Raw genomic sequence first — 13,984 nt, 5'->3', positions numbered from 1 at the left:
ACTCACTGAAATGTCGCCTTGATGGCCTGCTGCATCTGTGCACCCTCACCCACATACACTTGCACTCACCCACCTTCACTCACTCATTCAACCCTCACTCACCCCTCACATGCATTCAGCATCACTCACCCTGACTCTCTCACTCACTTATTCACTCAGCCTCACACACTCGGGTGCGATGGATCGGAGGCCTGAGGCCTACCTGCACCCGAATGCGGATGCGCGCAGACAGGCACCCTGGACATGCTGGAGAGCCGGGAGAGGCCCGCCTGAGAAGCGACACAGCCAGCAAGTGGGGGAATGCGGTGGCCAGTGGGGTGAGAGACATGGACAGCCGGGGAGAAGCGGGCGAAAGCCAGGGAAAAACACGGGGAAGCTGGCAATGCAGGGAGATGCGGAGAGAAGTCGGTGGAGAGATGGGGCCAAGTAGGGAAGAGGTGGCAAGTGGGGGAGACGTGGAGAGAAGATGGGGTCCAACAAGAAGTTCAGTGCTTGCTTTTATTCAATTTGATAATTGTGTTCGCTGATGCAATAAGGCGCTGAACACAGAGGCCTCCCGTTTCCAACTGGAGCAACCTCATTGCCTCAATGAGATTTTGGTACCCATTCCTGACCCCGCCCCCAAATCTCAAAACTGGATTTGCCCCTGCATAATGCCGATTGGCCAGATCTCAGCAAAGCTGAAATCTGATTGTCCATTGAAAATGACAATCAGCAGAGGTGGGTAGTTTGAATCTGTAGCCTGCAAGAAGCCATCACCTGGTGTCTGCTTTGGGAGAGAGAGAGATTTCAGCAATCAATAATGCGCAAAGTTCTGAAGATGTGTACTGCTGGGCAGTTAGGAAATCCTTTTTTATTTACTTAAATTTGTAGAGAAATATAGTGAGAGGAAATATTGAGAGAGTTGTAATTTTGAGACACAGCTGCATAAGTGTGCTATTAGAAAGTCTTCTTTGGTTACTGGATTTGATCTATATGTTTCTCTGTTCTTGGAATATCCATAATCTAGCTGTGGGACTCAGCCTGCATGGCCAGATTCACGAAGTCCCAAATGGCTGTTCGGCATCTCTATTGTTGCTCTTGACTCCTTTGTGCTGTGAAAACACGCAAGGGAAGATTGCAAAGTTGGGGCAGAAAGTGGCACGGCTGAGGAAAGAGAGGTCAGCCCTACAGCAAATGATGGAAGAGGAGGAGGGGACAGCCATACACCACAGAGTGGGGGTGATCAACACACAAAACATAAAGCTGGAAAAAGTGCTGGCAGTCAGGTAACTTGTCCATCCATATATTCCTTCCTCTTCTCTCAAAGCAGCATTGGGTGGGGGAAATGGCACTAATGATTTTCCAGCATTGAAGTTAGAAAGGCAGCACCCAGATGCACAGCAACAGCAAGGTCAAGCCAATGCCAAATGCTTGTGGCACCTGAAAACACAGCCGCAGACCTCTTCAACCCAAGTGATGGCAGGGTAATTAGCCTTAAGCGATTCTCATCATCTGTGGCTTAACTGCGTGCATAATACAAGAGCACTGACAGCAACGTGAACTTTAATGAAATATGTGATTCTTAGCTCGATTTTTTTTTAAGATGTGTAATAACTCTCTGCTCTTATTTCACTGACATTTAATTTAATTGCTGGGTCGGGTCAAGATCCAGGAGCAGCTGTGGGAGCACTGATTCATCAGCTAAGGGAGGGTGATAGTGGTAATCAGCAGGAGGTTTCCTTGCCCATGTTTGACCCGATGCCATGAGACTTCATGGGATCCAAGTCAATGTTGAGGACTCCCAGGGCAACTCCCTCCCGACTGTATACCATTGTACCACTACCTCTGCTGGGTCTGTTCTGCCTTGGTTATAATCCTTCTATCTCTGTCTATCAGCATGCTTCATACTCCACCTCTGCACCCAGGCCCAAGCGTGGAGGATTTAGCAAAGAAAATGAGGAAGATGAATGACCACATTTCAGAAAGAAACATCAGAATCTGAACATGAAGCCACATTCCACGGGTATTATGTAAAGTGTTAATTTTAATTGTGTTTGATTTTGTAAATAACTTGTTTCTTTCAGTTGAGTTTTACATTGCTTAATTTCTGTTTTTACAACAAAAGTTTGAAGTCAGCTACTGTCTCTTTCAGTTTCTTGATCAACAGTTTAGTTACAATTCTGCATATCATTCCTGTGCACTTAAGGCCTACTTGATCATTTGGGTGGGTCTTCTGGGAGATTAGGAATTCATACAATTATACAGCAGCTATGTTGACTTAATTCAATTTTTCCCCAATAAGCTTGAAACCTAGCTCAGCCTGTCTTCACTGGATTTTCACAATCACACACAACAATAACATAGCAAAGCACACAAATTCACCATGGAGTGGAATCACTAACAATAGTATGACAACTCATAAGGCTCAACCCGGGGGCCAACCTGGAATCACTGCCTCCAAACAATAGCAGCCAATGAGCCGGCAATCAGCACCAACAGCCTTTCAACTCAGAGGACGAGCTCGCCGGGATCAGCCAGTTTTCAACTAGCTGAGGTCAACGGCCCACTAACTGGGAATCAAGCAGCCTCCAACCTTCTAGGGTGACTAGGGATCAGCCGGGTTTCAATTGTTCCAAAGCACAGATAATGAGTGATCTGGTGACTTGTTTTTGAGGTGGGTAGCCCAGCACAAGAATGTGAATGCACTGTAAAATTAGAATAGCAAGATATATTGCACCTTTTGTGATATAACTTAATTTCTCTAGAAATGGGTCAATTAATTGCAGTGAAAACTACCTTTTTTTACCCACAAAACTGCACCAAATGACAAATATAATTATTAAATAAAAACATAAAAGACCTTCAATGAATTGGGCTGCACATCATTCTCCAATGGAGATAATGAAAATGTAATGTTTTTCCACCAACAGTAAATCCCAGAGCTGTGCTAAGGATTGATGTACTGTTAGCGATGCTATCTTTCGAATGAACTGTTCAACGAATATCTTGTTTGCCCTCTCAGGGGTGTAAAAGATTAGTTAGTACTATACCAACCAGAGCAGAGTGGTTATCCTGCCCAACATTTATCCCTCAGTTAAGATCATTAAATAGATTATCTGGTCAGTAATCCTATTGTTGCTAATGAAAACTTGCTGCAAATAGATTGGTTGCAGTGATTCCCAACCCTTCAGAAGTGCCCAACTGGTTATGAATCACTTTGGGACATCCTGAGGTTTGAAAGGTGCTTATGTAAATTCAGACTTCTTCTTTATATGCAGTTAGAGTCAGTGAAGGTCCCACAATCATTCCCATCTCTTAGAAAGGCCATTCATATAGCTTCTTTTTTATGACCATTCTCAAATCCCTGAAAATCATTAATAATTTGAGAATTTCATTATATTGAGAATTTCATTTTATTACAGAAGCTTAAACTTGGTAAGTCAAATGACATAGCACCAAAATTATCAACTAATATATATTGTACATTTAAGAATTATGATCCCAAGGGGGAACTATAAACCAAAATAACCAAATTTACCAAATGACTCTCAAAGAAGAAATTACCAACAAGATTTCACTTTCTGCAACTTTTACTTTAACGCAAATCTGAATCAATGTAAACTTAACACGAATTAACAGACAAAGGATACTTCAAATTTAAAAAAGGTAAATTTCACTTTAAATAGTCGATATAAGATGCATCCTATGCAATCATAGATATTCACATCATTCCCCACACAAATGTGGCACTACATAGCTAAACAATTCCACAATATGATATCCTTTACTCATGTAGGGTAGGTCAGGAGTCCTATCCGACAACAACTTTCAACTTCCCGTTTTACAGATAGGATTATCACCAGCAGGGCATACTTCCACAAACCCTCTCTCCCTTGGTCATGACAGTCCTGATGGTGTAGTTTTATAGCTTATTTTTAACTGACCAACCATAACATCCCTGTTCACAGCTTGGTAGCTTCTGGGAAAACACCCAGCTCCTTAGCATCTCTGAGATATTCACATATCTTTCCAGGTATTAGACCTTTTTAGTCAGCTTGCACAGTAGCTCCAATAGCTCCTGTCTCCTTTTCTGCCAACAGAAAAATTGACCTCAAAATTCTCTGTGCTCCTCTTTCTGTCTCTGTCTGTTATCTCTTCGTCTGCAATAGTGCACTGATCACCTTCACCCTCCAGCTCCTCTGTCTGCAGCTCTCTTTTGTGTCTATCATTCACACAGCTTTTTTCTTAACTACCCTCCTGTTGGTACTGCTTCCAGGTCAAGGGTCACTAAGTCACATGGACCAGTATTTCTTATTATGCAAGAAAATTACAATTGATCGCTTTATACTTGATAAACTCTTAAAAGTCCTTTTCAAACATTCTTAAAAACAATTACAGATTCCACAGACCTTTTAAAGAAATTACAAATGTTCCTTTCAATCACAGAATTAAACTCTATTTAGCCAAATGAAAAAAGTTGCTGAGGAAAGCCATAGAGGCCCAATAGGAATAACAGTGAGGCTATCGGCACTCACCATTATTATGGAATGAATCAGGTAACAACTTCTTCAGTCTGGACATACACAGATAAACACTGAAATCTGGAGGTGGCTGTCTGATTTGCCCTACTTCTCCACAAGCTTTGCCACACTGGTGCCTCGCCGATAGACTTGGTATTAACGCACATGAACAGCTTGAATTTGTGGTACTTATCCAACAGTTGGACACAATGTACTAGAAAATTAAGGTGCAAGTGAATTTTTAACATTGTGATAAGTCTTAATTACCATCAAACAACCTCTCTATCCCTGAAAATTTAACTTAAGAAAGGCAAAGTCTCATTCCTTCAGGACTTAAGGTTGGAAATTCAAAAACATTTCTAAGCTTTCTTTGGCTCTTTTAATCTCTCCCTCTCTTTTAACCCCATCTTTCTTTCCCTCTTTATTTTGCTTCCTCTTACATGATTTTACAAAGAATTAAATACCTTAATTTATACTTCCTGGTTTCGACACAGCATGGTTCTATGAGGATTCGTCAATCTGATCGGTTGTTCAACCCACACATGCCATAGATCCTCTATAGAGAGCGCTGTGCTTGTAAAGGATTTCTCAGAACTGTAAGTTGCCGTTCAACTCTGTGCACAGCTGTAAACCTAATGAACATTAAGCACCATTCCTTCGCTGCTGACTGTAAAATCTGGGCCACAATATACCTGAAGAATAACACATCTGTTTTCTCCACTTTTCTTTATCCACGGTAATCAACTTATCACTGAAAGAACTTGGTGGTGCACTTATTTACAGTGTTCAGCCAGTCATTGAATATCACCTATATTGGCATTGAATACATTTTTGGTATGCTATGTTTCACAGCCATTCTCTAATTAATATTGTTTTGCCCTTCTTTTCAGATAGTTAAATTTCAATCTGAACTGCTACAATTTTTGAAATAAGTTACAATCATTTTTTTAAAGGATTAATATGGAGTCTAGGAAGCCACTCAGCTCTCTCCAAGACATGTGAAGATGACTTTACCAGTAATTGCTGACTGTTATAAAAATATTTATTCTTTTTGCAATTGGATTATAATTTGAAATATTAGTATGACCCAAGCATCATTGATCCATTCTTGGATCGGAACAGATTTGTGTTTTCCCCAAGGTATTTTTGCCTGTCCTGGAATGGCAGTTTTATGGTTACTTCACCATTACTTTTTCTGTTGAACAGTAGTAGCTTTGAAATTAATATTGTAGGCCAAAAATCAATGCGCTGAGCTGCTTATTTGAGGCAGGAAAAGCGTGATGCTAAGAAAAGCTGAGAATGAAACATCGGTTATTTTGAAAGATGAATATTGGATTTACTGGTCAAGATGGTGAGGTGCAAACTAATAACTTCCAGTATATGATCTACGATGCCCTTGTGTTTTCAAAAGAGTTCTAAAGAAATGGAAAATCCAGCCTAAAATTTTGCACAGGATGTGTACCCTATGTTTTCCTACTCTAACAGTTTGGCTGCCTGAAAAAAAAAGGCAACAATAGGTGCCAACATCTAATGTTGTAAAAACAATTTTAAAAAACATTCCATTCAAACATAGATATTTTGATCCTTGATTCAAGTTAAGTTCTATGACATACTAAGTCTGAAAATTCTGTACGCCAAACTTTGTACTGGGGTGCAGATTATTTGTTCTGAGTGGTCGCCAAGACAAAGTCATAACATTTCAAAAAGCAATAATTTTGATGGAAATGTGACTATCTGCAGAGAAGGGCAAACCAACATTCACTGGGGCACAGCCACCTTTGGAGTTTTATATCAAGATCAATGGCTCAGAGTTACTTCTATACTTGCTGATGCAAAAATGGTCAGTAAATTAGCAATCCAAAAATTTAACTAATCCCAAAAATTATGATATTTCAAGAGTGGCTTAACTGAAATGGTGCATGAATAACATTACCTCACTCTTGATTGGCTTTTGACTAAATGAAGAGTGAAACACAGAATAGAGTCTTTTTTCAAGCCACAAAATTAACACATTTAAGGTATGCATTTCCCTCAATTGTACTGGGCATCTTGCAGGCATAGGCACCATCAGACAGATGTCTGGGATATATCTTATCGCCTAACACTAACACACACTCATTTGATTATACTTGTTTGTCACTTATTTTTCACAAGCTATAGAATTATTTGCTGCAAAGTCAGCCAACTGCCTCTATTTTAGTGATTATTGACATCCCTCATTTTTGATTAATCACAGATATTAATTAACATCTGAATGAAAATATTGTCTTGCACATTAAACCTAAGGAATCATTCTTATAAGTTTACAACTTCAGAAATGTGTTCCAAAATGTTTGGTCCCCAATCACATTTAGAGTACACTGAAAAGAGCCACAGAATCTCTAATGCGAAGTTTATATATTTTCTACATTAATTAAAACTATACAATCCTTTTCATTAACAGCAATTCATGGAAAAGCAAGCCTCGGCCAGGATCAAAGCGTCCGTAATAAGATGTAGTTTACCCGATGTCGTGCTCAAAATTTTACCATGATTTTTGTTTCTAAACAATCAGGGTCATGCCAGTGGTTCTGGGTGATGGCAGCGGGTGGAGAAAAGAAGGATATTATTACAGATTATGGTTGTAGCTTGCACACACACACACACACACACACACACACACACACACACAAGGGGAAGTTTTCTGTGCTCTTCCATCAGCAACATTATCGCTGCCTCTCTCTCTCCACAGGTGCTGCCTGACCTGCTGAGTGTTTTCACATTTTCTGTTTTTGTTTCAATCTTCCAGCCCCTCCAGTATTTTGCTTTTTGATTAATTTACAGGACACTATCTAGAATGTTTAGTGTCCAGTAAATTTTTTGCTAAAGGGGGTAGAATTTCTAGCATCAGACTAAGATTATTTTACAAAATGTGCCATTTACAAAAGGAAAGAAAAACTTGCAAAGTCTTGAAATCAAATCAACAAAAAAAAGGTTTATCTCGATATGAAACTTATCTTCTTGAGCAGATAGACAGTGATCATAGGCCTTTAAACTTTTAATTGTGCATATTTGCTTAAAAATGAAACATATAAGATTGTTTCCACTGACGTTTTCAAAAATCAGACATCCTTCGTTATTTATTTGATATTTTAAGTAGAGATAATAAATACTTTCAAAATGTTCAGCTGTCTCATTGTGCTAATTCCACAATTTTACAGATAATAATTGCATAACCTCTTTTTTTTTATTTGCAGTTGGATTTTTCAACTAACAGAACACAAATTTCCAGGCTAAAAAATACGAAGGCTGGATGTACTTTTAAATGTTTGTTTTATTGCGACACTGAGCTGTTTACTGGCGAGATTTAAATTCCCTCTACTTTTTTGTACCACGAAATGCCATGCTTATACTATCTTGATAAGAAGTACAGTTATCAAATGTGAGGAAAATTAAATGGAATTTTAAAAAAAAAATAATTGAATGTATTTCTTCCCTGTGGTGTTTAGAAATACATATTAAAAAGCTCTCTGCTCATCTGCTTGCTGCACCTGAATTTATTTTGTACACAAACAAGAGCATAAGAAGTATGCAGAAAATTGCTTTCAAGCTCTTGATTGTTGTAATATTTATTATTGCTGATATATTTGACCTGTTAAAAACAAACTGCTGGAAATAATATTGCAGTTGGAGACCTTTGGCCTCAAAACATTATGTCCAATAAAATTATTTTAAGGTCCAAAATCAGGACAGGTCAATTGGTGCCCATCTCCTTACTAAAACAAGTACTACATTTTAAAATATATAGTATATAAAATAAACTGCACACACACATCCTGTCACCACATTTCCAATGTCATGCAATACTGCAAATTTCTGCACTGCAATGGAAAGATGGCAGCTTTTTAAAATGTACAAACTTTTCAACAACATGATATGTCAGAGCTGTAATGTCTTCTTTTATTTGTCCTTTGGATAAAATCAGTGCTTACTTATTAAGTAGATTTTACAACCTACACATCAGAAGATGCATACATTATATTTTATGTGGTATAATTATGACTGTTCTTATAAAGTAATAGATCTGCTGACTTACCATGAACATTCAGCTATAAATATATATAGTCTTGCACGTAACACACACTACCTGCAACTGTCACATTTAAACATCACACTTTAACACACTGTTAGTAATGCAACAGAAGATGAATAGCGTATCTTTGCTCTGATGGGGTGCCATTGGTAGCAAATTTCTGCCTGAAGTACAGTCCTACTTTTTGGGTTTCATGAGCTATTTTCACATTTCCACTCTCAATTAAATGTTCTCCAATACTATATGCTTACCTGTTAATTATAGATCTCCACCGTTCAACAGCCCTTGATATGGACCATAGACAGATAGAGATACAGGTATATACAGAGAAAGGTAGCGAGAGAGAGAGAGAGATGAGCAAAGCACAGAGACCACAGGGTCCTCACCTTAAGCAGCTATCGTGCAAGAGATTGTCATCTCTATGGTGAAGAGTGCAATCTTAGTAGCTAGCAATGAGACAAACCATTTACTGTTGGACAAGCATCACTGTAAGGCCAAGTGTCACATGCATCTGGTAATGAAATAGTGTAATAAGTATAGGAGATGGTGTGAGATGGGTTATTAAAATGAAGCCGTCTTTTAGAGTTAAGAAGGTTCATTTTTCGATAAGGAGGGGGATGTCATGAAGCTATTAATGTATATAATATTTTGGAAAACATTTTTATTTTATCCACCTTTTTGATCAAAGAATCGTAGAACAGTACAGCACAGAAGGCAGCCATTTGGCCCGTCAAGTCTATGCCAGCTCTTTTGAAGAGAATATGGTTAGAGCTGGGGAGTGGGGCTTTTTCCATATTTCTGCAACTTTTCATCCTTCAGTATTTATCTAATTACCTTCTGACGGCCACTTTTGAATCTGTATTCACTACAGTATCAGACAGTCCAAATCCTAACCACTTGTTGCATAAAACTTTTTTCCCCTCACGACACCTCTTTTTTTTGTCAATCATCTTAAATCTGTGCCCTCTGGTTATCGACTCTTTGTCACTGGAAGCCGTTTCTCTTTATTTACTCCATCTAAGCTCTGGAATGCCCATCCTACATCTCTCTGGATCTCTGCCTTACTCTTAAAAACCCGCCTCTTTGACCAAGCATTTGGTCATCTGGTCTAATGTCTCCTTATGTAGCTCAGTGTCATATTTTGTTTTATCATGTTCCTGTGGAAGCACCTTGGGATTGTTTTATGTTAAAGGTGCTATAAAAATATAAGTTCTTGCTGTTGTGTTATGTTAAAATCTTCATGATTTTAAACACGTCTATCAAAATCTCATCTCAGTCTTTCTGCTGTAAGAACAATGCCAATTTGTCCAGTCTATTCACATAACGCTAATCCCTCATCCCTAGGACCACTGTAGCAAATCCCTTCTGTACCCTCTCCAAAGCCTTCTGTCCTTCCAGAATTGGATACTGTGCTCCAGCTGTGGCCAAACTAGTGTTTTATACAGCTTTAACATAACTGTGTGGCTTTTGTACTCTATACCACTATTGATAAAGCCCAGTATCCCATATGCTTTATTAGCTGCTTTGTTAACCTTCAAAGACTCATGCACAAGCACCCTCAAGTCTTTCTTCTCACACTCCCTTTAAAATTGTACCATTTAACATGTATTGTCTCTCCTCATTCTTCCTATCAAGATGTATCACCTTACACCTTCCTGCATTGAATTTCATCTGCCACCTGTCCATCCATTTCGCCAACTTATGGCGTCTTCAAATCTATTACTATCTTCCTCATTGATTACTATGCTTCTAAATTTTGTGTCATGTGCAAATTTTGAAATTGTACCCTGTACCAAGTCCAGATTATGAACATCAGAACTAGTAGTGGTCCTAGCACTGAACCTTGGGGAATTCCATTGGATGCCTCCCTCTAGTTCGATAAACAGCAATTTGCCACAACTCCTTGTTTGTATCCTTTTGTTAATTTTGTATCCATGCTTTTACCTCGTGGGTTTCAATTCTTCTAACAAGCCTAATATGTGGCAATAACACCTTTTGAAAGTCCATATACACAACATCAACTGCTGTGTCTTCATCCACTCTTTATGCTGCCTCAAAAAACACAAATTAATTAAATACAATTTTCCCTTAACAAATCCACAATGGTTCTCATTTATTAGTCCGTGATTGTCCAAGTAGTTGTTATTTTTCTCCCAGGTCGTTTCTGAAAGCCTCCTCACCAGCAATATTAAATTGACTAGCCTGTAATTGCCAGGTTTATCCTTCTCCCCTTTTTTTGAATATGGGTGGAACACAGATAGAAAAATACTAGTTCAATATTTTTGTATGTTTGGGGAGTCATACCTGTTGACAAAGAATAGTGGATAGGAGTAAGAAAAAGAGAAACAAACGTCTTACTGGCCACTGTTGTCAAGGTGCTGTATTTATTACCACAAATTACACAACTTCCATTACATTGATTAGCAGGGTCATAGTCACCATTGAGCTGCTTCATCAAATGCCTTTTTACTGCAGTTGAGAAATAAAGGCAAGCGAGTTCATAAAAGGTAACCTAAATGCAACAATTATTACACATGTGATATGAGGAGAAACTACTTTACGCAGCGAGTGATTAGGGTTCGGAATGCATTGCACTGTTGAAGAGGCGGGTTCAATTGAAGCATTCAAAAGGGAATTAGACTATTATCTGAAAAGGAAGAATATGCAGGGATATGGGGAAAAAGGTGGAGAATGATATTAGGTGAGTTGCTCATTTGGAGAGCTGGTGCAGACACAATGGGCCAAATGGCTTCCTTCTGCATTGTAACAATGTTGTATACAATAAAGAGAATTATAAACGTAATTTCTAAAATTTAGTGAAATGCCAAAAACTGGGCAGCCAGAAATTACTCATTAAAAACATGACTCTAGACAGATTCCTTCTGCTGTGGTGTTTGTCAGTTAGTTAAAATGTTCAGAAGATTTCTAACTCAGTAAGTTTTACTGTCTAGATTTCAGAACTAACTGATCAACTAAAAGAAAAACGTCAATATTTTGCATTAAATTTAGTGACTTACGGTTTATTTTACTCAATGCAAGCTTTAACAAACGAAAATCATCTGAAAATTATTAAATCGATAAAAGGAACTCGACCAAAAAAATACAACTTCAACAAGATTGCGAAAGACTCTTAAAGTAATTGATATTTCCCATTTAATTTGTCAAAAGTGGTTCGTTCTTACCTTGCCTGTTTTGTGGTCGAACCAGATGAGAGCATGGTTTCTGGAAAGCACTTTGCAGTCGAAGGTGGCGTTATTCTGGGCCGGTCTGCAGCGTGCCACGGATCGACCAATTTTGACAGGTTCGTCCAGGTATACATGGCGCTCCTGAAAAGGGTGCGAGTTTGGCCGACAGGTGAAGATGGCTAGTGCTGAAGGCATATGGGACTGGTGACGAGCCTCAGTCAAAGTGAAGAGAGGAAACTCGCCTTGAGCCACTTCCTGATCCAGAGCGACAATGTCGTTTCAGAATATATTAGAAATGGAAAACAACCCGGCTTTATATATAAATGAGAATATTTACACACAATATCCACAACAGATTTCTGTACAAAATGAGATATTCATCTTTCATCCGTTAACACACCCATCTCAATACATCAGAAACTATTCGACGCATCTCCTGTCCTTGCTTGCAGATCTGTGGGTTGAGATTAGTCCATTAGGTCGGTGTTTATTTACCGTCATCTAGCTTTAACAACGGCAAAAATTAAATTAAAAACTTATTAGCCTAAGACACAACGACAAGCGCAGCAGACTGCAGATAAAACGGTCGATGTATTCGTGCTTTTATGCTCCTGTTAGCGGGACAAGGTTATCACCGAATTTGAGTCACTCTCCCTCGGACACGTTTTAAAAGCTGGCTTTACAAGAGTAAGTCGCACACTATAAGTCCTCCTGTGGGCAACGGGGGGCGGCCCTCGACGGTTACTGCGGAAAAAAAGAAATGGAAGCAGCACTTTATCTTCTCGAAAGCTCCTCCTGTCAGAGCGAGAAGCACAGCCAACAGCTAGGCCTCAGGCCTGACTGAATCCTGATCGCCGAGTCCCAAGTCGTGAACTTATGACCCGAAATCAAAACAAATCCTTTCGATCAGAGAGCAGGATCCAAACCGATCCACAGCAGAAGGAGAAACACGTCTTTGAGAAACAACTGATGCTGAAACAGACAGGCTCGCTCAGCACCTGCAGCCGTTACTGGTGCGGGACAAAATAGGAACTATTCTTCCCCTGTATTTTTGCTCTCCACCGAACCCAAGCCTGTAACACGTCCTCCAACACTCACAGAGGCCGCCATAGCTTCACCGCATAGGCAACAACTTGACAGCGGAAGCCGCGGCTCCGGCTGATTGACAGCCAATACAACCAATGGAGGCCAGAAGGCAGGCAGGCGACAACCAATCAGAGTGTCCGCTAGGCGAGGACCTGAGCCTCTTGCGAGGCGGCGGGCGGTTGATTGACGTGGAAAATGAACCATACAGAAACAGAGAGAAAACGTGACACGCCCCCTCCCCAGGCTTAGCCAATCAGAGAGAGCGGGCGGAACGATTGTCGGGTCCAACCAACGCACGCGAGTGAATCGGCCGGGAAAATCGGAATAATCACGGCAAATTTACCGAAAATAGGAGCAGTTACATTCATATTGTCACCATCATTAATTATTCAATTGTTATAATATCTAGTTCACTTTATGTATCACTATCTCTTCGTAATGTGTGTGACACACATCCGAAAAAAAGTGAAATCTCTTCAAAAACTGACAGTTAGGAAAACCTCAAACAAAAACCAGGGCGCTTTAATTACGTAACACGCAACCCCGTGCGTCATCACGCCTCCGCTTACGTCGAATATACGTCGTTCTTTCGGTCTGGGCTGTAAATTTTGTTGAAGAAAACATGGCTCTTCGTGCTCTGACAGGTGACGGTGAGGACCTGGAGGAGCTGTTGGAGAGGGTCATCCCCGACAAAGATTACCTGTGTAGTCCTGACAGGTCACCACCTCTGCCCTGGGACAGGTTCGCTGCCTGGGTTCACTGTATTTGCGTAGTCGGATTTGACCTGGAGCTGGGACAGGCTGTCGAAGTGAGTTTGTGTTAATCCCAGAATATATATTTTTAAAAATAACATTTGTTTGCAGAAACTTGGTGGTGTTCGTCGTGATTTCATGTGGACCGCGTTCTTAAACTTTTGCTTTTGATGTGAAGGCCACTGTGCGTTGTGCGAAAGAGCCGACACTTCTTTGTGTTAACCGAAGTCAAGGCCATTTTTCAAATATTGCAACTAATTGTGTTTATCAGCAACCCAAACAATTTTAGGGAAATGGTTTTTATTTCGTTTCAAAACGTAACAACTTGTTTGAGGATTTGTATCTATCCGAGCGGTTAATTTCAAAGCTACAAAAAGGGCCAAAATG

The 13,984-nt window shown here is 39.8% G+C and overlaps 2 protein-coding genes across 37 annotated transcripts in view; one reads left to right on the top strand and one right to left on the bottom strand.

The window, feature by feature from the left end:
- The window catches only part of slmapa (sarcolemma associated protein a), a 235,928-nt gene extending 223,385 nt beyond the window's left edge, over positions 1-12,543 (bottom strand). For 16 of the 34 annotated variants that reach the window (XM_078543552.1, XM_078543560.1, XM_078543567.1 and 13 more), the window contains exon 1: positions 11,757-12,543. In XM_078543552.1, the coding sequence (XP_078399678.1) occupies positions 11,757-11,954 (198 nt within the window). In that variant the 5' untranslated portion in view covers positions 11,955-12,543. The remainder of the gene's footprint in view (positions 1-11,756) is intronic. The other 18 variants (XM_078543558.1, XM_078543566.1, XM_078543564.1 and 15 more) reach the window with 3 other exon arrangements.
- An 856-nt stretch (positions 12,544-13,399) lies between these two features.
- dennd6a (DENN/MADD domain containing 6A) overlaps positions 13,400-13,984 on the top strand; it is a 115,590-nt gene continuing 115,005 nt past the window's right edge. The window contains exon 1 of one of the 3 annotated variants that reach the window (XR_013576828.1): positions 13,400-13,653. Coding sequence is in view for 2 of the 3 variants with exons in the window: in XM_078543590.1 (XP_078399716.1) it covers positions 13,468-13,653 (186 nt within the window). In the remaining variant the exon portion in view is untranslated. The remainder of the gene's footprint in view (positions 13,654-13,984) is intronic. The other 2 variants (XM_078543590.1, XM_078543589.1) reach the window with 2 other exon arrangements.

This window comes from Cetorhinus maximus, chromosome 6, assembly GCF_964194155.1.
Source record: "Cetorhinus maximus chromosome 6, sCetMax3.hap1.1, whole genome shotgun sequence".
Taxonomy (NCBI): domain Eukaryota; kingdom Metazoa; phylum Chordata; class Chondrichthyes; order Lamniformes; family Cetorhinidae; genus Cetorhinus; species Cetorhinus maximus.
This window is presented reverse-complemented; position numbering and strand designations above follow the sequence as displayed.